We start from the raw sequence: 25,613 nt of genomic DNA, 5'->3' as shown, positions 1-25,613 counted from the left end.
CAGGTGGTTAAAACGTTCCTTCCCAGTACAATTTGGCCTATTACAATGAGGGTGTACGTGGACCTTGTTAAATGAATGTACAGGAGCCACAAATGGCTTCATACAACACACAGTACCCTGAGAAAGGCTATACAGATAGATAGATTTCCTTTTGCCAGTTTCATACTACATACCCTAATGTGAGGGCTCTTACCCGATGTGTAGCGCCCCAGCTGTTCACTTAGGAAAGTAGAGTTTACTCAGCCCGCTACCGCATTAGCCAAGCTGCCGGCCACGTGTAGACGTAACGCCCTCACGCCGACGTTAAGCACGCACAACGCTGCGTTCCAAGCTGGTTCCTGTGCGCTGCGAAGTAAATGTACACCGGTTCCTGAATAATAACGTCAGTCCTGGGCGGCCACGCCTCCTCTTTTGCATAAGCTCCCGGATGCGGCTTTTGCGTTCGATCTTTCCAGAAGGTGCCTGTGAGGGAGAAAGCACGGGAACGGCGGCCTCACTTGGTGAGTATTGTAGCTGCACACGGTACTCTTTAATGAAGTAATATCGGTGGGGCTTGTGAGTGTAAACGGTTGTCCGTAGTGCCTTCGTGGCCCTGGAGTTGTTCGCCTGGTTCCCGCAGGCGGCCGGTGTGTGACCTTTCCGCAATATTTCCGTTGCACCGAGTTGTATGACGACCGTGTCAAAGCGGAATATTTAGCCTGAATTTCGTTTGTTCCGGAGCCGTGGTTCTGTGAATAGGAAGCGGGAGCGCGCAGTGTGTCCCTACAGAGGCCCTGTGACCGCATAGGTTAGCGGCGTATTGGAGCCTGGCAGAGCGGGCCACCCTGAGGTGATAGAGGCGGACACCTTTGTTAGAGGGGGGGATGTGGAGAGCAGCAAGCGCTCAGCCTATGTTCATAGGGCCCCTCCTCACAGTCCCCTCAATGGTGGCTGGGCCCCGCACTCCTCTCCCACAATGCACAGCGACAGACGACTGCTGGGAATCTCGAGCCTCCTGACCATCAGGAGAGAGGATTACAGGCCTGTGTGGTGTAAAGTACACGACTCAAACAGGTTTACCTACATCACACATGGCTTTTTGTTGAGCCCATCCAGTTCAATGGTTTGCCCACATGAGAAACTGTGGTATTGTGCCAAAGTCACCGGGCAAACCGCTGCAATGTAAAATGGCAGTTTGTGTATGATTTCTCAACACTTTATTGCTACTTGTGAAGCTTTTCAGTGATTTCTTGCAGTTTGCAGTGTGATTTCCATTAGTCTAAGTATGTGAAATCACAACAAAACTGCAGAAAAAGTAATGCAAGAACTACTTTAGAAATCACGGTGCAGCAAATAGCACATGCTAAGACACTGACCTTCATTAGGTGCGATTTTCAGTTCGCAAATCACACTAGTCATCAAAGCTGATTTTGAAATCGTGTGACACGGTGAAGTTGCAGGATTTTAAAATGGGGTGACCTGCCGATTTCCTTGCGATTTGCAAGACATCTGACGCAGATATCTATGCAAATCGCACCACTTTAGCACTACTTTAGAAATCGGTGTGGCTCTGACCAAGGAGGAACCACACCGATATGACCGCTCTAATAGAGGACAATGTGGTGTGACTTGGCCTATGATTTAAAAGTCGCCTGGCATGCAAAATGCATGCCAAATCGCACCTGATGTGACTGGGGGCTTAAAGGATAAGTTCACCTTTTGGACAAACATAATAAATGCACATTTTTTTGCAGGTAATAAAATGTGCATTTTATTATTTTTGTCCAAAGGAGCCTGGAAAGCATTGCACCAGCAATTAGTAGATTGTTGATGCCATGCAGGTCTTCAGACCTCTCAGAATATCTGCTTGCCGTATGGGATGTACAGTCAAGCTGATATACTGGCAGGAAGAGTGAATGAACTACCATTGTGCTCTACAAGCCGACTGCTGCTATGGCTGCCGGGGCTTGTAAACACTCCTTCACAGAACTCTTTGAGTGACACGGCCGTGTGGGTGACACCCCGTATGGCCATGCTGTTTTCAAATCTGATAGCACGGGTAGAATTTTGCCTGTACTATTGGGGGGGAACGGCGGGTGCGGTTGCAGCTATGAGAGCATGTTCCATGCTAAAAACAGGTGGAACATGTAACATGTTACCAAAGGTGAACTTATCCTTTAAAGCAGGGGTCCTCAAACTTTTTAAACAGGGGGCCAGTTCATGGACCATCACACTGTTGGGGGGCCTGACTATAGTTTGAGAAAAATATGAACAAATTCCTATGCACGCCGCACACATCATATTTGTAGTGCAAAAAAAAACAGGAAAATACAATATTTAAAATGCACTGGACACCGCAATGCACTGTACTCTGTAACGCACTAGACAACAAAATGCAATGGACACTGTAACGCACTTGAAACCACAATGCACTGTGCCTGTGTGCTCTCCTCCTTTCCTGTCCTGTTGCTCCTCTGGCTACAGCAAGTGAAATCGGGGGCTTACAGGCTGCCGCTCGCTGTGTCCTCGCAGCCAAGGACCCAGGGAGCAGCCTACCTATTTGCAGCTGGTGCCGTGTTTTTTTTGTTTTGTTTTGTTTTGTTTTTGTTTTTTTTCCGTCTGGCCCGGATACATGTCTTCGGCAGGCCGTAGTTTGAGGACCCCTGCTTTTAAGGCATTTTATAACCATTACCAAAATCTGCGTATGCAGGTATGGGATGTCTGTATATAGTAGCAAGCTGTGCAGATTTGACCAGAATTGAATACCCTTGCTATAAGCTGGCCATACACTACCATTTTACTGTCCAATTTTGCTTTCAGGCTCATTCACACTAGTGTGATGGTGTTGTGTTCACAGCACACGCGTTCTCATGCATTTTGTTTTTTGTTTTTTCTGTGTCCAAAGGGCAGAGAACGTAGGTTACATAGTTTTCAATGGCATAGTTAACACCAGTGCTTGCAGTTCCAGTGCATTCCGCTTCCAGAAATAAAAGTAGAATGTACTCCGTTTTTCCTGCACCAAACTGTACTGGAACACGGTAAAACGCACCGGACCCCAGTACAGGAAAAAATCATCTGTGTCACATCCAGAAAAGCCCTGGAACACATCAATAGCGTGTTAAAACCGAGCATGCAGAAATGCATCCGGAACTGATCTAAAGTGTGTTTTTGTGCTGTGAACCGGCCGTTAACGCAATCCAGCGACACCTAAAAAGAGAAAAAATTGCTTTGTATGTGTTTTGTTCACACTACAACGCTGTGTTGACTTGACGTGTATGCATTTTAACACAACGCAGGTCACCGCAAGTAAGAAAAAAAGTTTGCTTTGTAGTTTGTGGCTCACAGGATGTGATGTCGCGGGAAATCTGGCAAAATGCAGTGCATTTTAACATGCACTAAAATGCATATCAATGCATGTTGAGATGTGCATAAAATGGGTGGAAATGTACATTTTCCCTGTGTTTTATTGCAAATCAGTGTAATTTGGGCCTAACGTTTACCCCTGTACGGTGCTGTATTACTTTAACCGACAATTGCGTGGTCATGCAACGTTGCACCCACATGAAATTTACATCCTTTTATTTTTTTCCCCCACAAATAGAGCTTTCTTACGGTGGAATTTGATCGCTTGTGCATTATTTTTTGCGCTATGAACAAAAAAGACCGACAATTTTGAAAAAAAAAACAATATTTTTGACTTTTTGCTATTAAACATGTCCAACAAAAAATGTAAATCAAATTTTGTCATAAATTTTGGCGAAAATGTATTCTGCTATGTCTTTGCCTAAAAAGAAAAATTCCAATGTGAGTAAATTTGGTGTATGTGAAAGTTATAGCGTTTACAAATGGAGGTATATATGCTGGAATTTTTTTTTGTTTACTAGTAATGGCGGCGATCAGCGACTTATAGCGGGACATCGGCGGGAATTCTGACAAGGGGGGGAACTGACTTGGTGTCACTGACATCCCCAGTGATAACAATAAAGTGATCAGTGCAAATAAAAAGCACTGACACCGTACAAATGGCACTAGGCAGGAAAGGGTCAACACCTGGGGTGATCAAAGGGTTAACAGTGTGCTGTTTCACATTGTGCTGTGTGTGCTTTTCAACTGAAAGCACACTGCTTTGTATAACTCTATGTAGAGCCAAACAAAGCAGTGTGCAGGAGCTGACAGCGGTGAGAACTGTTTTATTTACATACAGTTCTCTCATCCATCGGCAATCACTGGGTGCTGGTGAGTAATCACCAGCCGGAACCTGGTAATGACAGCCGAGGCCGCATATATACGTGATTTTGCACACCCGTGCCACCCTGTAGCAGTATTTCTGCTATAGGGTGGACGAGAAGCTGTTAATAGTTACTTTCCCTTAGTAGCTGATTAATAGCAATGTGTGGATTCTAAAACCGTTAGGCTACATTCACACTAGCTTTGTCAGAAGGCGTCAGACAGGTGTTTGGAAAGCGTGTTTTTAATGCTTCTCAAACGCCTATGAAAATTCTGCACATGGCAGCACACAGTGCTGTTCAAACTGAAGTGTTAGCGTCGTGGGAAAACTGAAACCTCATGTTGAGTCAGGAGGAGTTGAAGCCTCACATTCAAGCCTATGGTGCTGCTCCTCAAAGGCCTGGCAGGTGTTTGTGAGGCGGTTGCAGAGTGCCAATACCCTTTAACTTCATTATAGGCGTTAGTGGTGCGGTTTTAACGCTTGGCAATATAAGGGCTCGTTCACACTTGACTTATTTCTAACTCTTGCCAAAGGCCCCTATGGCGTTTGACAGGCGGTAGACAGGTGATTGGGAAGTGTTTTTAATGCTCCTCAAATGCCCTATGCGCAGTTTTGAGGCGTTTGAGAAAACGCTTCCCAAACGCCTGTCTACCACCTGTCAAATGCTATAGGGGCGTTTGGCAAGAGTTAGAAATAAGTCAAGTGTGAAGGAGCCCTTATATTGGTTATGCTTGGTCCAATGTAACTATACATATTCCATACATGTGGAATTCCTGTGAAAACTGACAGTTGCTGTAGTAATTGTTGCTACTACAGTGATTGCTGTGGTCTTCTGGGTACCATGCCAAGTGGCTGCCTTGTTGTATAATAACCACAGGTGGTAATTTGTAATTTGCACAGTACAGACACCACTCCCAAAACACTTTTTTTTTTTTTTTTTTTTTTTTGTGTGCATTGAATGCATGGTGTTCTCTGATTGGACTTGGTGAATATCGTGGTGTCACCTCTCCACCTAGTCCAGTCGGAGAATGCCCCACATTGCTGGCTTTGAATGACACCCCATCTTCCCCCTCACCTGTGGTTACTATGCAGCTGAGTGCAAAACTGGTAATCACAACTGCAGTGATTCCAGCTTCCACAGGCATGTCACAGGTATGGCATATGCATACTTACGTTGGTCCAATCTGGTCCATGCTATAAAATCCATACCTAGAATTCAGCTTTAAAGTTAGTTTAATCACTATATTTTGCCTCCCCTGGTTCTGCTTTCCAACCTTTATCAACACGCTAATGATGTGCTTAAAGATACAAGTACGTCTTCTGCTTAAAATAAATCTGCAAATTTTGTCATATTAAGACTTGTCTGTTTAGTGTTTAGGCACAAAATACCTGTTAAATTCTGTGACATCATATCTTGCATCTACAGCTGGGTACCTGGAGAAGAATTGAGGAAGTGGTGTCACTTCTACTCACTGTACAGTGCCACTTTTAGAAGCAATTCTTGTCTTGCTTTGGGAGTTTGTTATAAATGGGAGTAAATGTATTGGGGTTAGGGGTGGATTGCTGATTCGGACAATGCCTGGATCGGCCACCCACCCATAAGTGACGCAAGAATAGCGGATGAGTAAGACAGTCTGAAACCCTCAGGTTTTCCGATTTAGAGAGTTTTAACCTAATTATGTTGTCTCTAACTGACAATAGTACTACACATGGGATGTTGCAAGATTGATGGCTGGGGCAATAGTGGATGTAGCGGCTGCTCTGTGCAATATTGCTGTTTGCAAACATGGAGGTGCTGCTTAAAGCAGGACTCCAGGAATGTTTTTGCAAACATACATTGGTAAATATCCATATCTGATTGGCTGCTGAGGATTTAGAAGACCACTGTAGTTCTCTGTGCTGTGTACAGTGATGGGCATGATTTTGTGGGTGCTGTTCCACTGCCTTCTCCTCTGCACACTGACCACAAGGGGTCCCTCACTTGCACTGCCACCAGTTCCATCTGCAGAGATTAATGCCAATTTAGACAATGAAGGCATACCTTTCACGCTGATGAATGTTTTCTAAAGGGGTTTAACAGGCCTCTTATCCTAGACTTTGTGGGTGGCCAGGGAGTTTAGAAGGGTTATCAATTCACACCCCAAGAGTTAGGAAATGAAAGGGGAGAATTGGCATACTTTTCTATTGCTGCCTACACTGTAGCTGGTAGAAGTTCATTCCTTGTTAGGATCCTTGAGTGCAGGAATGCCCTTCCATTACCCTAGTGGTTTCACTGTTAATGTGAGCTATGATGGATCCACTGTTATTATATTATTATACAGTATTTATAAAGCACCAACAGTTTGCTCAGCGCTGTACATTACAAAGGGAGACAATACATGAGACAGTACAATAACAATACAGTGCGATACATGAGGGCCCTGCTCCTTGGAGCTTACAATCTAGGAGGGAGGGGATAGTGGTACAGGAGGAAAAGCAGGAGGAAAATTATGTTGGAGGTAGACCACTGTATGTCAAAAATACCTTCCATATGGGAAAAAGTCTAGTACGTAATTGGGAGGTTTTTAGGTTATGTTGGGATGTTTCAGATTCCCATAGAGGAAAACCTAGAGCAGATACAGTGAGAAGGTCTTTGCAACTCTAGGAACGTTCTAAAATAGTTTGTTACTTCAGTTGGTCAAAGTGGTTGTTTATGTCTGGGGAAATTGCAGAAGACTGGGACTGCCTAGCAGCCTAAGGATAATCTTGTTGGGTAGAGAGAGGACTGACTCAGAAGTAGTCAGCTATATCACTGCATGTGATGATGCAGCGCCCGCTATGGCTGTGGGCTAATTGGCCAAATCTGCTGGGAAGTGCACCAGGATCTGGGTGAATTGGGCCATAAGGGTCCATTCACACCAGATGCAGTGGGACTGCGCTTGGCAGTCATTCCAGCGCAGACCCACCACAGGACAAGGTGAATTGCCGTGTCTCTTGTGTGCCCGTTTCGCACCATTGCATTGCGGTGGTTTCAGCCACAATGTACTGAAAAAAGTAGTGTGTGTGTATGACAATTGCGCGGTCATGCAACACTGTACCCATATGAAATTTTTATCATTTTTTTCGTGACAGAACTTTATTTTGGTGGTATTTAATCAACTCTGGGTTTTTTATTTTTTCTTAAACCAAAGACCACTGAAAATTTTGAAAAACATTTTTTCTTAGTTTTTGTTATAACATTTTGTAAATAATTGATTTTTCACCTTCACTGATGTGCGCTAATGAGGCTGCAGTGATGGGCACTGATAGGCTGCACTGATGGGCACTAATGAGGAGGCACTGGTAGGTGGCACTGATGGGCATTGACAGGCATCATTGATAGGTGGCACTGCTTGGGATTGATGGGTGACACTGAAAGGCAGCTCAGATGGGCACTGACAGCTGGCACTGATGAGGCCACACTGATCATCAGAGCACACTGATCATCAGTGCTCTGATGATCAGTGTACATGTCCCCTCCGCAGAATGCCGATTACTGGCTCTCGTCTCGAGCTGTCAGCGTGACAGCTCGAGAGGAGAGAAATGCCGATAAGCTACATTTCCCTGTTTACATGTGATCAGCTGTGATTGGACACAGCTGATCACATGACCGAGCCGACATCTTCGGCTCTTTCCGTGGATCGGTGATCTGCTGTGTCCGAAAAGCATTGCACCCACAGTCCTGCAGGCTGCCTGTTTATCTGTGTGCCTCTGATACAGCCAGGCAGTTACACTCTGACAGGAAGAATCAGTGGACTACCAGAGTGCTCAACAGTGCCCTGGTAGTTCTGCCTGTCTGCTGGCCATCTCTTTCCACAACGTCCTGGATTCCATGCATGCTTTGCAGCTTCTCCTCTGCTGTTTTAACTTTCAATTTCTAAGGACTATGTATCACATGGTACCTTGGGGCCTGCAAGCAGTGATCATTATATTGACTCTGCCTACCGAAACTCCTCTCACCACCTCTGTAGTTCAGAGGCTAGGCTTTGTGAAATGTGTGACACAGCAGTGCCTACTCACAGGGCATAGATTAGGAGTCACAGAATTCAAGGAAGTAAATGTGTGGGGATCTTCAGAAAGTAACTTTACAAATTTCAGATCTTCAGATTAAAAGGAGCAGGCTAAACCCAATTGAAATACAAGGTGGAAATGAATATGGCTTTAAATCTTAAGCATTAGATACACATTAATGCATGAAACTTTATACTGTGACTGTATATTATTATTAGTATATCAGATTTATATAGTACCTACAGTTTACATAGCTCTTTGCAATATAAGGGGGACAGCACAATTACAATACAGTTCATTACAGAAGCAATTGGAGGACCTTGCTTGTTGCCTCAAAGCAGAAGAGTAGACATACCTTATAGCACTGCAAGCCACTCTAGAGTTGTCAGGACTGGTAGATGGTATAGCAACAGTCAACCACATCTAAGAAGATTTGTAAACTGGAATTGTGTAGGTTTATCTGCTTTGGTTTAGATATATATGAAAGCTTAAAGGATAAGTTCACCTTTGGGAACATGTTATGTGTTCCTCCTATTTTTAGAGTGGAACAAGTAACCTGTTCCCACTGCTGCAGCCTGCAACTGCTGCCCTCTCTCCCTGTGACAGCAGTATGGGGAGAAGTTCCCCATACTAGCTGTCACTTTTTGAAAACAGTGTGACTGAGCGGGGCTCCACCTACACTACTGCGTCATTCATTCAAAGTTCTGTGAATGAATGAACTAAATGTGCCGACCCCCTTTGCAGCTGTCAACGTGTAGTTATTAATGAACTAACACGGCAATGTGGAGTGCTGTGGTAGTTCATTGATTCTTCCTGGTAAGAATGTATCTGCTTGCCTGTACAAGCACACAATATACACTGACAGGTTTGCAGGAGTTCTGCATGGCGTCAGCTATCTGCTGATCGCTGGTGAAATGCTTTCCAGGCTCCAAAAAAATAGTATTTTTTTTTCTTTCCTGCAGATACTGAGCATTTATTATTGATTTATTTTTAAGTGAACTTATCCTTTTAAAATAAACCTGTCATGCACTTAAAGCTGAACTACCCTGTTAAATGCTTGGAAATCCAGAATATTTAAAAACAAATTTCAACTGAGTGTGGGTTTTTTTTTGTTTTCTTTTTTTTTCTTTTTTAGCTATGACAATTACTACGTCATTGTTATGGAAGATTTCTGGCTGAGACACTGAAAATATAAGTTAACACAGCAATTGCAGGAACAGATTCACAGAACACAATCTGTGGTTTAAAGTATCCAATCTGACAAAATGTATTATTGTATAGAAATATATTTACTGAGAAAAATGGCGATGCGCTCAATATTTATTTTACCCGATATATATTTACACACACAGTGTGGAAAATGAATTTTGATCCCCTGTAGATTTTGTATGTTTGCCCACTTACAAAGAAATGAAGGGCCTATAATTTTTCATAGGTGTATTTTAAATGAGAGGCAGAATATCAACCAAAAATCCAGAAAAAGCACATGATACAAATGTTAAAAATTGAATTGCAGTTCAGTGAGTAATACAATTATTTGATCCCCAAGCAAAACATGGTTTGATAGATACTTGGTGGAGAAACCCTTGTTGGCAAGACCAGATGTTTCTTGTAGTTGGTTACCAGGTTTGCTCACATCTCAGGAAGGATTTTGGTCTACTCTTCTGTACAGATCCTCTCTAAATCGTTGAGTTGTCTTGGCTGTTGCTTGGCAATTCAAAGTTTTGACTCCCTCCATACATTTTCTATAAGATTGAGGTCTGGAGACTGGCTAGGCCACTCCATGACTTTAATGTGCTTCTTCTTGACACTCCTTTGTTGCCTTGGAGGTATGTTTTGGGTCATTGTCATGCTGGAAGACTCATCTTCAATTTTCTGTCTGAGAGAAGAAGGTTCTCATCCAAGATTTTCTAGTATATGGGCCCCATCCATTAGCCCCTCAAATTGGCAAAGCCGCCTGTACCTTTAGCAGAGAAACAGCCCCAAAGCATAATGTTTCCACCTCCGTGCTTGACTGTAGGGATGGTGTTCTCTAGGGTCATAGTTAGCTGTTTTCTTACTCCGAACATGGCGAGCCGAGTTAGTAGTTGTAAAGGCTGAAGGTTTTTTACCTTCATGCATAGAATAAAAACCTTGTGTGCAGCAGCTCCCCCAGCTCCTCAATACTTGCCTAAGCATCATCGCAATCCAGCGATGTGAATGACATTCTCAGCTGCCCTGGGTCTCTGTCACCTCATTGGTTAAGACAGTAAGCTGGAGACAGTGGGTGCTCCCATAGCAAGCTGCTTGCTGTGGGGGCACCCGACAGACAGGAGAGCCTGTGGTGGACCTGAGAAGAGGAGCATCCAGGCTGCTCTGTGCACAGCCAGTAAGTATAGACATGTTGTTTTTATTTTTTTTTTAAAAAATTAACCTTTTAGAATCTCTTTAATCCCAAAGAGTTCAATTTTGGTCTCGTCTGACCACAGCACTTTCTCCCAATCCTCCTCTGAATCATTTAAATTTTCATTGGTGAACTTCAGACGGGTCTGTACATGTGCCTTCTTGAGGAGGTGGACCTTGCGGGCGCTGCAGGATTTCAATCCATGATAACGTATTGTGTTGCCAATGGCTTGTTTGGTGACTGTGATCCCAGTTGCCTTGAAATCATTCACAAGCTTCTCCCATGTTCTAGACTGATCCCTCACTTTTTCTCATGATTACCCTGTTTTTCACATTTTAGAATGGGTACGGTTTTAAAATTATGGACAGTCTTGAGGCACCCAATTTTAGAATGGGGTGCCTCAAGACTGTCCATAATTTTAAAGGGTGCCTTGACTGAAAAAAAGTTGAGAAACACGGTTTTATACACATAACAAGTTGTCGTTGGGAGCACATTCTTAAACTGACTGGACTAATCTGTGTACCACATAGCCAGTCTGTGGGAGTTAGAATTATTGTTGGTTAATGGGGGATCAGATATTTATTATACTCACAGAACTTCAACTCAATTTCTATTATTTGTATCGTGGTTTTTTGTTTTTTTTTGTCCCTGGATGTTTTGGTTGATATTCTGTCTCTATCATTTAACCATTTGACCTCCAGAGGATTTACCCCCCTTAATGACCAGGCCTCTTTTTGCTACTCGGCGCTGCACTAATTCAACTGATAATTGCGCGGTCATGCAATGCTGCACCCAAACAAAATTTACGTCCTTTTTTCACATAAATAGAGCTTTCTTTCGGTGTAATTTGATCACCTGTGCGCTTTTTTATTTTTCACGCTATAAACAAAAAAAGCCAAAAATTTTGAAGAAAAACAATATTTTTTACTTTCAGCTATAAAAAATATATAGTAAACTCAAAGTTGGTTATAAATATAGGCCAAAATGGGATTTTTTTTTACCAAAAACATGGAGCAAAATACAATGAGTGTATATTGATTGCTTTGTGTGGAAGTTATAGCGTGTACAAACTATGGTATAAATACTGCAATTTACACCATTTTTCTGCTATACAGCGCTGCGCTAGTTTAACGGACAATTGCGCGGTCATGCAATATGGTACATAAATGAAATTTACATCCCTTTTTTCCCCACATATTGAGCTTTCTTTTGGTGGTATTTGATTGCCTGTGCGGTTTTTATTTTTTGCGCTATAAAAAAAGGCTGACAATTTTGAGGGGAAAAAAACAATATTTTGGACTTTTTGCTATAAAACATGTCCAGTAAAAAAAATGCAAAAATCAAATTTAGTCATAAATTTCTGCCAAAATGCATTCTGCGACATGTCTTTGCTAAAAAAAAAAACCAATATGTGTAAATTAATTGGTTTACGTGAAAGTTATAGTGTTTACAAATGGCGGGAAAGATACTGGGATTTTTTTTTTTTTTATACTAATTATGGTGGCGATCAGTGACTTATGGCGGGACTGCGGCGGACATTCTGACATTGGGGGGGTACTGACTTGGGGTCACTGACATCCCCAAAAACACTAATACAGTGATCAGTGCAAAAAAAAAAACGCTGACACTGTACTAATGGCACTGGGGAGGAAGGGGTTAACTTTATTTTGCAGGGAAGGGTTATCTGAGTGAGGAGTGTTTTACTAGGGGGGGGGGGGGTGCTGGATGGGACAAGGCTGATTGAGAGAGAGAAAAACTCTTTTTTCTCTATCAGCTGGTCCTTGAGCTGTCAGGGAAGTGACAGACAGCACAGCTACTGCAGCTGTGCTGTCTGTCACTGTTTGCCGCCAATTGCCAGGAAACAGCCGGTAAATACCGGCTGTGACCCGGCGACTGACATCTGCGGCAGTGATCGGCGGGACAGATAGGGCGGTGTGTGTGTGTGTGTGTGTGTGTGTGTATATGTATATATATATATATATATATATGTGTGTGTGTGTGTATAATTTATTTTTTTTCCCATATATAATAATGTGTCTTCACAAACCCTTTAGCTCATTTTGTCATATATTGTGATGTTTTTAACTTTTTTTTTTAAAGGTGTGTATTGAAGAAACTGTTGCTCCTGTTTGCACTTTGAAAAATGGTGGTGGAAACTGGATACTATGATATATTGGGTGTTAAACCCAATGCCACACCAGATGAACTGAAAAAAGCCTACAGAAAGCTTGCACTGAAGTATCACCCAGATAAGAACCCCAATGAAGGTGAAAAGGTAAATTTATGTGACGCAGAAGTGCTTTTCTGTTCCTTTGTACAATGCATATTCAGATTTAGCCACGGTTTCCTAATACGGCACTGTCACAGGATAAAGTGGTAGGGTTACACTTTTTTATTATTTTTTTTTTAAGTAGTACAATGAAAAATAGGACACCTTGTTGCTAATTGATGGCTCCATATATCAAGACAAGTAAAATTTTGGACCACAGCTTGGTGTTCAGCCTGCGCAAGTTTTTTTTTTTTTTTTTTTTTTTTTTTTTTTTTTAAAGCTATGTGCAAGCTCTAACTTTGTAATTTTCATTTGCTTTCTTGGTTTAACTAATTTTATTCAGAACATTTTGTCATACAAATCCGGGAAGGTTTTACATACTTTGTGACCGGCCATTTTGTTTGCTATTCAGTACTGTGCTACTTTAAGTGGTAATTGCGCAGTCATACAATACTGTACCCAAACAAATTTTATATAATTTTTTTTTTCACACAAATAGAGCTTTCTTTTGGTATTTGATCACCACTGTTTGTGGTGGTGGTGTTTTTTTTTTGTTTTTTTGTTTTTTTTTTATTATATAAACGAAAAAAGGCCAAACATTAAAAATAAAAAAAATTACTTTCTGCTATTAAAACATATCAAAATAAAAAAAACACTAATTATTTCTTCATAAGTTCAGGCCAAAAATGTATTCTACATGTCTGGTAAAAAAAATACCAATTAGTGTTTGGTTTGCGTGAAGTTATAGCGTCTAGTATCTAGAGTGTATAGATACTGAAATTTTTTATACTAGTAATGGCGGTGATCAGCGATTTAGTGGGAATGTAATACTGCAGAAGGCAATCTGACACCTGGTGGACACTGATACTGACAACAGTCATCAGTAATACTATATGCTGTCACTGTGCTAATGACACTGGCTGGGAAGGGGTTAACATCTCAGGTAATCAAGGGGTTAACTGCGTGCTTAACAAGTGTTAATGTGTATTATGAGCTGCTTTCTATGGAAAAAAAAAAAATCTTTGTTCCTTCTGCCTTCTTTGTCTGATTGTTCCCTCTGTACAGAGCCCTGTGTTTGTCAATACAGCACTGTGGGCTGTGATTGGACACAGCTGATTAGCAGGTCCCGGGCATGAATCTTTTGGCCAAGACCTGCAGAAAAACTCCGCTGTGTCTTATCACAGCGGGAGTCGGCAGGCAGTGGCGCATGTTCGCTGTACCTGGAAGAGGCAAGAGACGTACAGATATGTTGCTGTGCCTGTACGGGCCACCGTTCCGCAGTACATTGCAATCGGGCAGTCATTAAGTGGAGGGGGAAAAAAATACCTGTTGATCCTGCAAGAAATGCAGTGCTGTCCTTTGTCTTCTGCAGTGTTGTTTGTCTGAAACAATATCGTAAGGAAGTGTACTAAGGCTACATAACATCTCCACCTATGATGTGTTCTGTAGTGTTGGCACACTTACTTTTCTAGGGGGATAACCCTGCTGCTTCAGAAGATGGTACATAAAGCAAGGGTTCTCACCCTAGGACATGGAAGTATTTTCCTGGCAGACACAAAGTGGAAATAAAAGGTAGGCTAGCTTGGAAAAAAATAAAATTGATGCAGACAACATATCTAAGGGCAGGTGAGCTGCAATATAAAATCTTTTTGGTTTTAGATGCACTTTTTAAAAAGGGTTTAGTTATAAAGCAGTGTAACTTTCACCAAACATTCTCTGGTGGTGAAACCATCAGTCATTCAAAACACATGCTCAGCGAACATTCATTACAGTTGAATCTTTCAGGTGCAAAAGATTCACTGCTTCATTATACGTCCCTAACTGTCTTCCAAGCAACTGTATCTGCTTCCTGAGGTTTTCACCAGCAATTTAAGTGTTGGGACATGTAACAGAACTATGAACATTCCCATTTTTTTTTTTTTCTTTTTTCTTCACAGTTCAAACAGATTTCACAAGCATATGAAGTACTTTCTGATGCAAAGAAAAGGGACTTGTATGACAAAGGTGGAGAACAGGCTATTAAAGAAGGAGGCATGGGAGGAAGTGGATTTGGTTCACCTATGGATATTTTTGACATGTTCTTTGGAGGAGGAGGAAGAATGCAGAGAGAGAGAAGAGGTAATTGGTGTGCATGAATTTTTAATTATGGTAAATGAATGAAGCCAATGGTGTTAAGTTGTATGCTGAAGTTGCATTATTTTCCAGGTAAAAATGTAGTCCATCAGCTATCTGTTTCATTGGAAGATCTATACAATGGAGCAACAAGAAAATTGGCTCTGCAAAAGAATACCATATGTGACAAATGTGAAGGTATGTGGATGTTAAAAAAAAAAAAAAAAAAAAAAAAAAAAAGTTAAAATGCAAGAACCTTGCTATAGCAAATAAGAATTTTAAAAAGACCATGAAATTTCACTTATAGTTGTACCTGGAAGGCAGAATCTTGTGACTGCTATAATATTGATAAAAATGAATCACTTGCTCACCCTAAAAGCAGTTTCATACATGGAGACACACTGTCAGGTTTGTTGACAACTTCTAAATGTCAAGTGTTTTCCATAAATGTTATGTTATATTTGGATTACCATAAAATACATCAGGTGTGTCTGTAGAATATAGCAAGTGCATAGCTGGGTCTCAGGGAAAACGGGAACATTGTGCCATAACAAAAATAAAATGTGGGCCAATGGCTATGAATTGGCAGGTATAGTGAGTTGTGTGGGTTTTTTTTAAACTTAAGATATTGTCTGAACATAGAAGGAAAAATCTGTTATATATTAGGTGGAAAAGATTGCAGTTATTCAGTGCATCCTAAGCAAGGAGGAATGCACACTTTAAAGCATGTTACATGGCTCAGCTCAGAAACAACACACAATAGGAATAATAGCCAGGTAACCTCATATAGTTATTGTAACACAGAAAAACAAATGATTACAGAGAGTATATGAGCATTAGCATAGTGGGGATGAAAGAGGTAAGGTTTCTGTGTACAAAAAGTGCAGATGGAGTTCTTGGATGCTTGAGACCATATTTGCCAGGTTGTAAAGGGCAACTCTAGCTCCCATTATTGCATGTAGAAGTGTATTTGGAGGAAGGCTGGAAGGTGAAGAGATCTATAAAATATGGGAGAGATTAGTTCCTTGCTGTATGGGACATGCAGGCTGAGAGAATGAGAATTAATATTATTGCTTTCAGCTTCTGTTATTGCAGTTGTAAAGCTGTGCACAAGCATGGGTGTATTTAAGCCAGCTGCTTGATTCCCCAGCATTTTCAAGTCCACTAAATAGCATTTGTGCTTTGTACATCATTATAATGTGTTTTTTGTTGTTTTTTAGGGCAGTCTTTTTAAATCCTTAACTCCACTCCCACCCAGTTCATAATGTTTGTAAATGTTTCTTTTATTTAGGCCGTGGTGGCAGAAAGGGAGCTGTGGAGTGCTGTCCAAACTGCAGAGGTAGTGGTATGCAGATCAGGATCCATCAAATAGGACCTGGAATGGTTCAGCAGATCCAGTCTGTATGCCCAGAGTGCCAAGGACAAGGGGAAAGGATTAATCCAAAAGACCGGTGCAAGAGTTGCAATGGGCGAAAGATTGTCAGAGAGAAAAAGATTCTTGAAGTTCACATTGACAAAGGTTGGTGAATTTGATAAGTGCTTTCCAACAGAAACTAGTTTTGTGAAATTGAGCACAAGTATAACTGCTTCCCATGAGAACTATTTATGTTTTGAGTAATGCCAGAAAGAGGCAACCGTACGTAACTAAAATTGGTCATGTACCATTGTGCAAGCTTTCCTTTTTTGTAAAAAAAAAAAAAAAAGTTTAATACATTTGCATAACGCTGCTTTCTTTAGGATACCTGCAGATGTTTTTTATTACCTGTCACATTTCAGCCTAAAATAAATTTGGATAAAATATCCAGTGACACCATGCAGTCACAAGCCATTTTAAAGAATGCATTTTAAACTTTGATGTCATTTTACCAAAATAATTTGTACTGGCATCTTTTGATACATTGGCTTTTCGGTGCTGGGATTAACCAGTTACTACAATAGAGCTTCTGCCTTGCACTATGCTGCCACTTTCTGGTCAATGAACAGAGGCTAAAAAAAGGCAGGAATGCCCACCCAGGTATAACCCCTCCCATTTAATCTTGACCTCAGTTTTTAGCTAGTGTTGTGTGATGGATGTCTCTTTAGAATATTTCTTTTGTGGGCTTTAGTTACCCTAACTTTTGGCCTATTGCCACCATCCCTGATGGGATCTTAACTTTTATCTTCTCGGTTTACTGACTTTTTCGAACCATTCAGACATTTCTTATTAAATCTTAGTCTTTTGATTGCCATTTCTTGGGCTTCCAGTGTATCAAAGTTGGCTGCGTTTTCCTGCAGGGATCCTTTTGCTTTTTCACCAAGATGATGATTAGGCTTGACTATAGGCAGCAGTATAACGCAATAGCTAATACTTTGTGTCCTGCCCCCCCCCTTTTTTTTTTTTTTCCCATAAGGGACTCTAAAAAGGATTTTACAGGGATTTCAAAAGTCCTATTATCAGACTTGTGCTATGTTTTGACTATACATATCAGTTTAGGTCAGAAATATTTTTTATGCTGGGAAAATCTTGTAACTGTCATCTGTACTATGTTTTTTCATTACTACAGGAATGAAGGACGGTCAGAAAATCACATTTTCTGGTGAAGGAGACCAAGAACCTGGTCTGGAGCCAGGTGATATTATTATTGTACTTGACCAGAAGGATCATGCAATATTTACTAGGTAAAACACTGGCTGTTAACCTATATGATCCGATTGAGATTTTTCTTTACATGTCTAAAACCTAAAAGCCTAAGTGTTTGTTTTTGTTTGGGGGGGGGGGTTCTGTTTAAAACTGACCTCCAGTTCCCAAATTAACAGTAAGTGGTCACATGATCTGTTCAAGCCTCACTATACACTACATTACTGAATACCTGCAGGGAGGGGGCAATGCTACTCTCCTGGTAACCTGTATGTAGTGTCCTATCCTGAGACTAAATTTCCCTGCATTCCTTAATCCTGCACATCCTGCTGTGATCTATGGGGCACGTGTATTGGTAGGAGAGTGCACATGATTTAGGGTGTAAACTTGATGACCATACAGCAGAGAAATATGCTATGAAGTACATGTTTGACAGCCCATTCAGGCTGATAAAAGCTCTTAAAGCAGTATTAAACCCATAAGCAAGCCTTCATTATATTACAGCTTACCAATTCTTAGATGTGATGACTACATTACTTTTCTAAGCTTTATTTGAAAGAGACAAATTTACCATGGGTAGGCGTGCTTACAGTCTGCTTTTATTTATGTAAAACCTTTTATCCCAAAAGGTAAAAACTGTTGTAATTGCTTATAAAGTATTAGCTGGAGTTGGCTTTTGTTAGTGTAGTTAAATCTGTTTGTACATCTAACACTCCTATCCCCCAAGACTGACAATGCTGCTGTCCAAAGGTGCTCTCTGTGCTCATTCATCCAGAGTGGGGGCTTTATAATACAGGAGGTGTTTTACTGGCCAGATCAGCAGGTAAAAAACCTGAGGGGGAGGCATAGAACAAACTAATGCAGCCACCACATCCAGATGGCAAGCTGCGATTAGATTACACTTTTTGGTTCTGAGATTCCTACTGCTGTAGGAAAGAAATATCCTTTATTGCAGAAATACGAAAGAGTGGATTGCATGCCCTACACTTATAAGCATATAGAATTGAATTAAAATGCACATGCAAAGTGTAGAATTTGTATACAGCTTGTCTGAGCTTTCAGAAAGCAAGAGGTTGGTAGCTGAAGTTAGGGCTCATTGGAGGAAAGGGACATGCCCCATTTCACAGAGCTGAGGCTGTCAATCACAGGCTGTATGTTGGTTCTTCCTTCCTGGTTACTTTTTTTTTTTTTTTTTTTTTTTTTTTTTTTTTTTGTTCTTTCTCTTGGTATCAGGTAAACGTGTCAGAGGTTAATCATGCAGGTAGCAGGGGGAGCCAGGCAGCATAGAAAAAGAGCTGTTAATATTTTTTTTTTTTTGGTGGGAAAAAAAAACCCACAAGCTAATAGCTTCTAGGAGTTAAAAAAAATAAAAACACACACACTATAGAGTGATATGCTTTGTTCATATCTGAGGCTTACGACCCCCTCCAACTCCTGCTACCTATGCTGCTTAATTTGTGAGAAGAAATGTGCATACTTAACCTATTTTTACCTCAGTCTGGTCATGTGATCATCCATCAGTGAGCTGTGACTCCAGGGGGGGAGGAGTACTTGACAATGGCTGGGAATTCCGGGAGCCATGATGTTACTTATGGCTCCCATGTTGCAGCTGATGTTGTTGCCTGCTGCTGCTGACTTGACATGGGAGCTGGTGTTGCAGATTTTTGCAGCGTAGGTAGTAGGAAGGGGATGAAACCATTTACATTTTTAACCCAGTGTTGGGCAGGAATTCTACTTAAACTTCAATGTATTGTGCACTCACCACATTGAGTTTTTGTGTTCGTGGGGTGTTTTGTTTTTCACTTAATTGCTTTCTGGTTTAATTTTAATTTTGCTCTGCATTGTAGAAGAGGAGATGATCTGTTAATGCACATGGAAATAGAGCTTGTAGAGGCTCTGTGTGGATTTCAGAAACCTATTGTAACTTTGGACAATAGGACCATTATTATTACATCTCATCCTGGTAAGTATGCTGTGAGCATTAGCATTCTAGTTGTGTTTTTATGACCATTTACAGCTTTATAGACTACATCACATTTAATTGTGTGTGTTTTTTTTTTTTTTTCTCTTGTTTTTTTGGCTTGCAGGCCAAATAGTCAAACATGGAGACATTAAATGTGTGCTAAATGAAGGAATGCCCTTCTACCGCCGACCATATGAAAAGGGTCGCCTTATAGTTGAATTCCAGGTAGGTGCATTCAAGTATACCTAAAAGCAAACCGTTTTAGTTTTGAATGGAGTGGGATGGATTAGAATACCTGTTAGGTATTAGGGCTGTCTGTGCCCCCCGTTAGGGAGATTCACCCTCTGTCCTGTTTACCATTATCATATGAAAGTAAACAATCCCCCATTTTTGATTGTCCTTAAAAAAAAAAAAAAGAGAATGGAAATCTACTAATGAGGACACTAGTTCTGGTGATGTGGAGGCCCCAAGGGAGTCACTTCAGTTGTAGGAATTTCATCACTTCCTGTTTTTGGCTAGGGGACAGGAAGTTGAGGTAAACCTCCCCCTTTATTCAAAATGGGGGGGATTTCTTATAGTACTACTTTAAGGATTTTCCTTTAAATTAAATGGTCAGTTTATATTCCAAGGGTAGACAGTTTACTGGCCAACCAAGGTCTCTTTGACGCCTACAAGTGAATGGGTTTCTGTAATGCCCACAAACTAAAAAAAAACCAACAAAATGACCACATTTTGGTAAGAAAATGCTACAAGGTCTTAAGTGGTTGTAAAGGCTCAATGTTTGTTTTTGTGTTGGGTTTTTTTTCTTTACCTTCAAGCATTATCGCCTAATCCCCCCCTTCATCCAGCGATTGTGTAATGGAATCTCGATTATTCTTGGACAGCATTGGCTCCTGCTGCTGTCAGTTGCAGCCAGTGAGCCAATGAGAGAGAGAGGGGGCAAGGACGAGCCGTAGCTGGGGATTGCACATGCTTGGGTGACCCCATAGCAAGCTGCTTGCAGGGGATGCACCTAATAGGAGGGAGGAACCAAGAGCACAGGCGGGGGACCTGAGAAGGAGGATCTGGGCTGCTGTGTGCAAAATTACTGTACACAGCAGGTAAGCATGACATGTTTGTTATTTCATCTTTAAAGATAAGACTTTAGAATCACTTTAACTGCTTGCCAACCACGCTATAGCCGAAAGACTGCTACAGCGCGATTGCACCCGGCGCTGTTGGTGAACACTGTGACCTACAGACACAGCTGATCGCATAACAAGGTAAAAGGTCAGTCACAGCAGCCTTTTACCACATGATCAGCGGTGTCCAGTGACACAGCAGATCACAAAGTTAAATAGTTGCTGATTATCAGCAGCACTTTACTTGCGCTATGACAGCGAGAGGAAAGTACTGCCGATATCCGGCAAATGTGACAGAGGAGATCTGCACTGATAATCGGTGCCACCTATAATTGCTGCATATCAATGCATAATCAGTGCTTCTTCATCAATTCCCATCAGTGCAGCCTCATCAACACACATCAGCAAAGGAGAAAAATTGCTTGTTTGCAAAATTTTATAATGGAAACAGACTTTTTTTTTTTTTTTTTTTTGTTTATAGTGCAAAAAATAAATACCCCAGTGGCAATTACATGCCACCAAAAGAAAGCTCTATTTCATATGGGTACAGTGTTGCATGACTGCGCAATTGTCATTCAAAGTGCAACAGCACTGAAAACAGAAAATTAGCCTGGGCAGGAAGGGGGGGGTGCCTGGTAGGCAAGTGGTTAAGTAGCATGGTGAATCTTTTGGAAAATGTGGAAAGTAAATTTTAAAATTAGTGTGGTGTTTTTTTGTTTTTTCTTCGATAAGCTATTTCTTTCACAGTGCATAGGCATACCTAGAACTATACCACAAAACACATTCTGCTACTCCTGAGCATAAGGATACCACATGTGTGAGACTCAGTGTTCTATTCAATTCTATATATCAAAAAAATCTGCCAATTTTATCAAAAACACTGTAGTGTATTGGTCACCTCTGTACAAGTGGTCAGAGAATATAGCTGTATATAGTGTAGTGTCTCCTATAGCAATATTTGTTCTTATAATTCAAACAAGTCTAACTTACTGATACATAGATGCCACAGGAATGCCGTGTTCATGTGGTTCCAGTGTAGTTTTGTGCAGGAAGTGGCTGGAACTGGTTTTGCTCAGGCATGTAGTTATGTTCAGGTCAATATACAGGCAGAAATGTGGTCCATAAATTGGCCAGGGTCAGTACAGGCTGCAATCAACACTGCACTGGTGAGGCAAAGATCAGGGACACTGGTAGCTGAACTGGCTCTGATGACATTCACTGGTGTGGCGGTGATCAGGAGCAATGTTGCTGGCTACATTGGTCTGTAGACATTTTTATTAGTGTGATGGTGAACAGACACGCTAATTGGCTGGTCACACTGTCTGTGCGTATCCTTGCATGGATGTCAGATTGGGAGCAGCAGCTGTGTCCTTGCAACTATTGCATCCTAATATATGTCAGTGAGACTGTCTGAATTGTCATGCAGGAAATGCCTGTGCATCCCCATGTGGGTAAACTGCCCTTGCACAGGGTGCGCATTGATGCATCCCATGTGAACAAGACCATGTGGTGATCAGAAACTCATCCCAGAGAACCCAGCTTGACATTCGTGTAGGTGCATGTCCCCGAACTCGCTCACTGTCTGTGTTCAGGCCTTGCACCCGCACAGATGTCAGATTAGGAGCAGTGACTGTGTCCCCAAAAGATGTGAATCGGACTGCATGCACAGGGATCCACAGAACACCTGTGCATCCCCGTGCATGTTAACCCAGCACTTGCACAAGGTACGCATTGATACAGAGTTAAAATAGAAACTATAGGCAAAACTTTTTTTTTTTTTTTTCCCCATTTTTGAATATAGCAAAGAAAGATGGTCAAAAGGAAACAACAAAACAAACCACACACAATCTGGCAGCGGTTATCAACCTGTGTCACTTTGCAGAGATTTCCCTGTCCCATAGCCAAAACAGGAAGTTAGAGGAAATCCTTGGAAATTAAGGGAATTCCTTGGAAATTAAGGGAATTCCTTTGGGACCGCCAGGTCACCAGAACTAGTGTCCTCATTGGAAGATTTCCCCTCCTATTACTATTCTGGGGACAAAGCAAAATTTGGAATTTGATTTTACTTTCACTTTTAACAATAAACAGGACCAATTAAGAGGGTGAAGCTCCTTTAACGGAGGGGCACAGACCTCAATGAAAACTGACACGTGTTCTAATCCATCACCTCTCTATCCAAAATTAAAAAGAAAAAAATGTGCCTTTTAGTTATACTTTAAAGGACACTGTCTGTTGTATTGAGTATGTAAGGGCTTATTTACACTTGCGGTTATGGAAGGGGTCATAGATAAAAACCCCACAATTAAGCCACGTTTTTACCACTCCCTCAACCACTCTTTAGCTGAGACTGTAGCGTTCGGCAGTAGCATTATTGCCTGCCAAGCGTGGCCCATTCAAGTGTACTTTACTGGACAGTGTTCAGGAACAGTATGCCAGCATACATGGTCTCTAAACACTAACCAGAACAATGTCACAGTAGTGACACTGCACTGCTCTAGTAACAAATGTGTGCCTTGATTTTTTTTTTTTTTTCCCCACTCTTCTCTATAGTACAGTGCCCAGCAGTTTGCATGTGTGATTAGTCGAGCAGAGAGAATGGGAGACGTACCGGTACATACTATTTCTCATTCTTAACCTTCAGCTTGTTAACCCTAAAGCTGAAAAGGCAATCCGAACCCTTAAAACCTCTCCTGTTTATAAAAATTTCAATTCACAATTTTTTTTGTCCATCCTTTACACCCTCAAGTGTATGGTTCAGACCCCTGACTATGGGAGGCCAATTAACAGATTAATATTTTTTTTTTTTTTTTTTTTTTTTCGTTTTGTGAGGTTGTGAGTGAGGTTTCCAGACCTGACCACAGTATTCAAAATGAGGTCTCTCTGAACCGCTGTCTAGAGGAATTGGGAGCTTCTTCCTCCTAGAAGGATCACCAGCAGGAGGAAAAAGTCCTGATAGAGAAATAGACTTTTATTTAGTTAGGGTACAACATGAAGGGTACACTTAACTGCTTCCTGCCCCTGCTTGTAGAAAAACTCCGGATGGGACATTTGCTGTTCTGGGTGGACATCTATATAACTTACTCCCCAGAATGCGCCTCGCGCTGGCCCCACATGATGCACTGCAGCAAGATTTGTCATCACAGGGTCCACCAGACACAGCCGATGACAGATTTCCATACCGGGCCACTGCCGGTAGCATGTGATAATCGTGACCAATCAGAGTAGATCACATGACAATTATACACAATGGATGGCTTTCATTCATTCCATTCATTGTGTACTATTGTGTTGCTTGGTGTAAATAGTCACCTGATACACAGGGCTAATCACAGCCCATCTGTACCATCTGAGTGGCTGGGGCAAATCACAGCTAAATCGCAACAACACACACTGAATCTATTTCATTCAGTAAAATGGTTGTTTATAACAGTGGAAAGAAAAATCCTGATCACTTCCCCAGAGTTGTACATTGTTGCTAAGGTAGCACTATATTGCTCTGGTCACAAAACCCCCTCCCATTTTCAAACATTTACAATGTAAAAAAAACTCTTCATACCCCTTACTAAATACATTGAATAGTCTACTTTCCAAAAGGGGCTGATTAGTGATATTTCTACTGTCCTGACATTTTTGTGCCTCAAGAAATTAGATCGGCCATCGGTACATCAGGATTGATCGAGTTTCAGATATTGCGAACTTAAGTTTTCTTACAGACTAAATAATATACACTGGTTTGGGTTATTTTATACCAAATTAATGTAGCAGAATAGAATACATTTTGGCATAAATTTATGAAGAAAGATTTGCATTGTATGAACGAAATGATAAAAGGGGACAGCGGGCGCACACTTCATGGACCACTTGATTGCTTATAGAAATAAGCACATTTGTGCATAAATCAAAGTGCATAGGAGATTTGGTGTGCCTTTGTGCCTAAAGCTTGGTGGATCATGTGAATTTTAACAGTCACAGGTAAAGTTTCATTTACCAGATCTGAACTTGTGCAATACTATGCTCTTACTTTCTAGGTCAATTTTCCATCCAGTGGGTTCATTTCACCAGATAAGCTACCAATGCTTGAATGCCTCCTACCTGCAAGAAAAGCCATCGAAGAGACTGAAGATATGGAGCAAGCTGAGCTCGTGGACTTTGATCCATCTCAACAGAGGCGTTCGCATTACAATGGCGAGGCCTATCATGATGACGATGATGATGATGGCCACCCAAGAGGTGGAGTACAGTGCCAGACATCTTAATTTTTGTTGATGCTCCAGATAACTTGATGTGGGAAATAAACAAACAAAATGCAATGCATTCTTTGGCTTGAGGGCCACTTTGTGCCGCATTTACTTTTTTGAAGATGCCTAGAAAACATTGTAGAGCAATGAAGTCTAGGCTTCTTCTGTTGTGAAATTTATTGAATCAATCTTTGTTTTATAAAAGCTGACACTCAGTTTTACATTCTTCATGTTTTACTATCTGGTCAAATGTGTATCAATAAAAATGATCCTGAGAAGTTTTAAACTTCCACAGCCTCATACTGAAAAGTTCATTTTTGCTACTCTATTTACCCTGTCTACAAATAATTTGAGCTTTTGTTGATGTCCTTTAACTTTTCACTTGTACTTTTACAATTGGCTTCAGAGGACTTGAGTATCTGGTCAGTAAAATCAATGCCCAGTTTACAGATGTAGTAGACAAGTTTTCAGTTGATGTATATGTGTTCAGTCCATTTTTATGCCCTTAATTTCCTGTCTTGTACAGTCTTAATTTATCATTACTGGTTTTTGTTCACTAACATTTACACTTGGTGACGAATATGTACATGCTTAAGAAGTTTCACCCTTGCAAGTGAGTGTGAACATAGTCATGTTGCACTGTATTTAATAAAGGTCTACCTGATAAATTAAAA

General features: G+C 41.2%; 2 protein-coding genes across 6 annotated transcripts in view; one reads left to right on the top strand and one right to left on the bottom strand.

Annotated features, from left to right (window-relative positions):
* APTX (aprataxin) overlaps positions 1-25,613 on the bottom strand; it is an 88,018-nt gene that overhangs the window by 30,314 nt on the left and 32,091 nt on the right. For 2 of the 5 annotated variants that reach the window (XM_089670582.1, XM_089670581.1), the window contains exon 1: positions 194-942. The exons of 1 other annotated variant lie outside the window; for it this stretch is intronic. The gene's annotated coding sequence lies outside the window, so the exon portion shown is untranslated. Of the gene's footprint in view, positions 1-173; positions 943-25,613 lie in introns of those variants that run through there. 2 more of the 5 variants (XM_089670579.1, XM_089670578.1) reach the window with 2 other exon arrangements.
* DNAJA1 (DnaJ heat shock protein family (Hsp40) member A1) lies at positions 347-25,613 on the top strand. Its single transcript, XM_089670577.1, has 9 exons — positions 347-500; positions 12,720-12,894; positions 14,826-15,006; positions 15,094-15,198; positions 16,292-16,519; positions 17,544-17,658; positions 19,465-19,580; positions 19,705-19,805; positions 24,730-25,613. The coding sequence occupies exons 2-9, from the start codon at positions 12,763-12,765 to the stop codon at positions 24,955-24,957; spliced, it is 1,206 nt and encodes a 401-aa protein (XP_089526703.1). The 5' UTR covers positions 347-500; positions 12,720-12,762; the 3' UTR covers positions 24,958-25,613.

Source organism: Staurois parvus, unplaced genomic scaffold (assembly GCF_062004578.1).
Source record: "Staurois parvus isolate SC_StPar_1 unplaced genomic scaffold, SC_StPar_1.0 ptg000091l, whole genome shotgun sequence".
NCBI classification, from domain to species: domain Eukaryota; kingdom Metazoa; phylum Chordata; class Amphibia; order Anura; family Ranidae; genus Staurois; species Staurois parvus.
The sequence above is the reverse complement of the archived record's forward strand: the minus strand, read 5'-3'. Positions and strand labels throughout refer to the sequence as shown.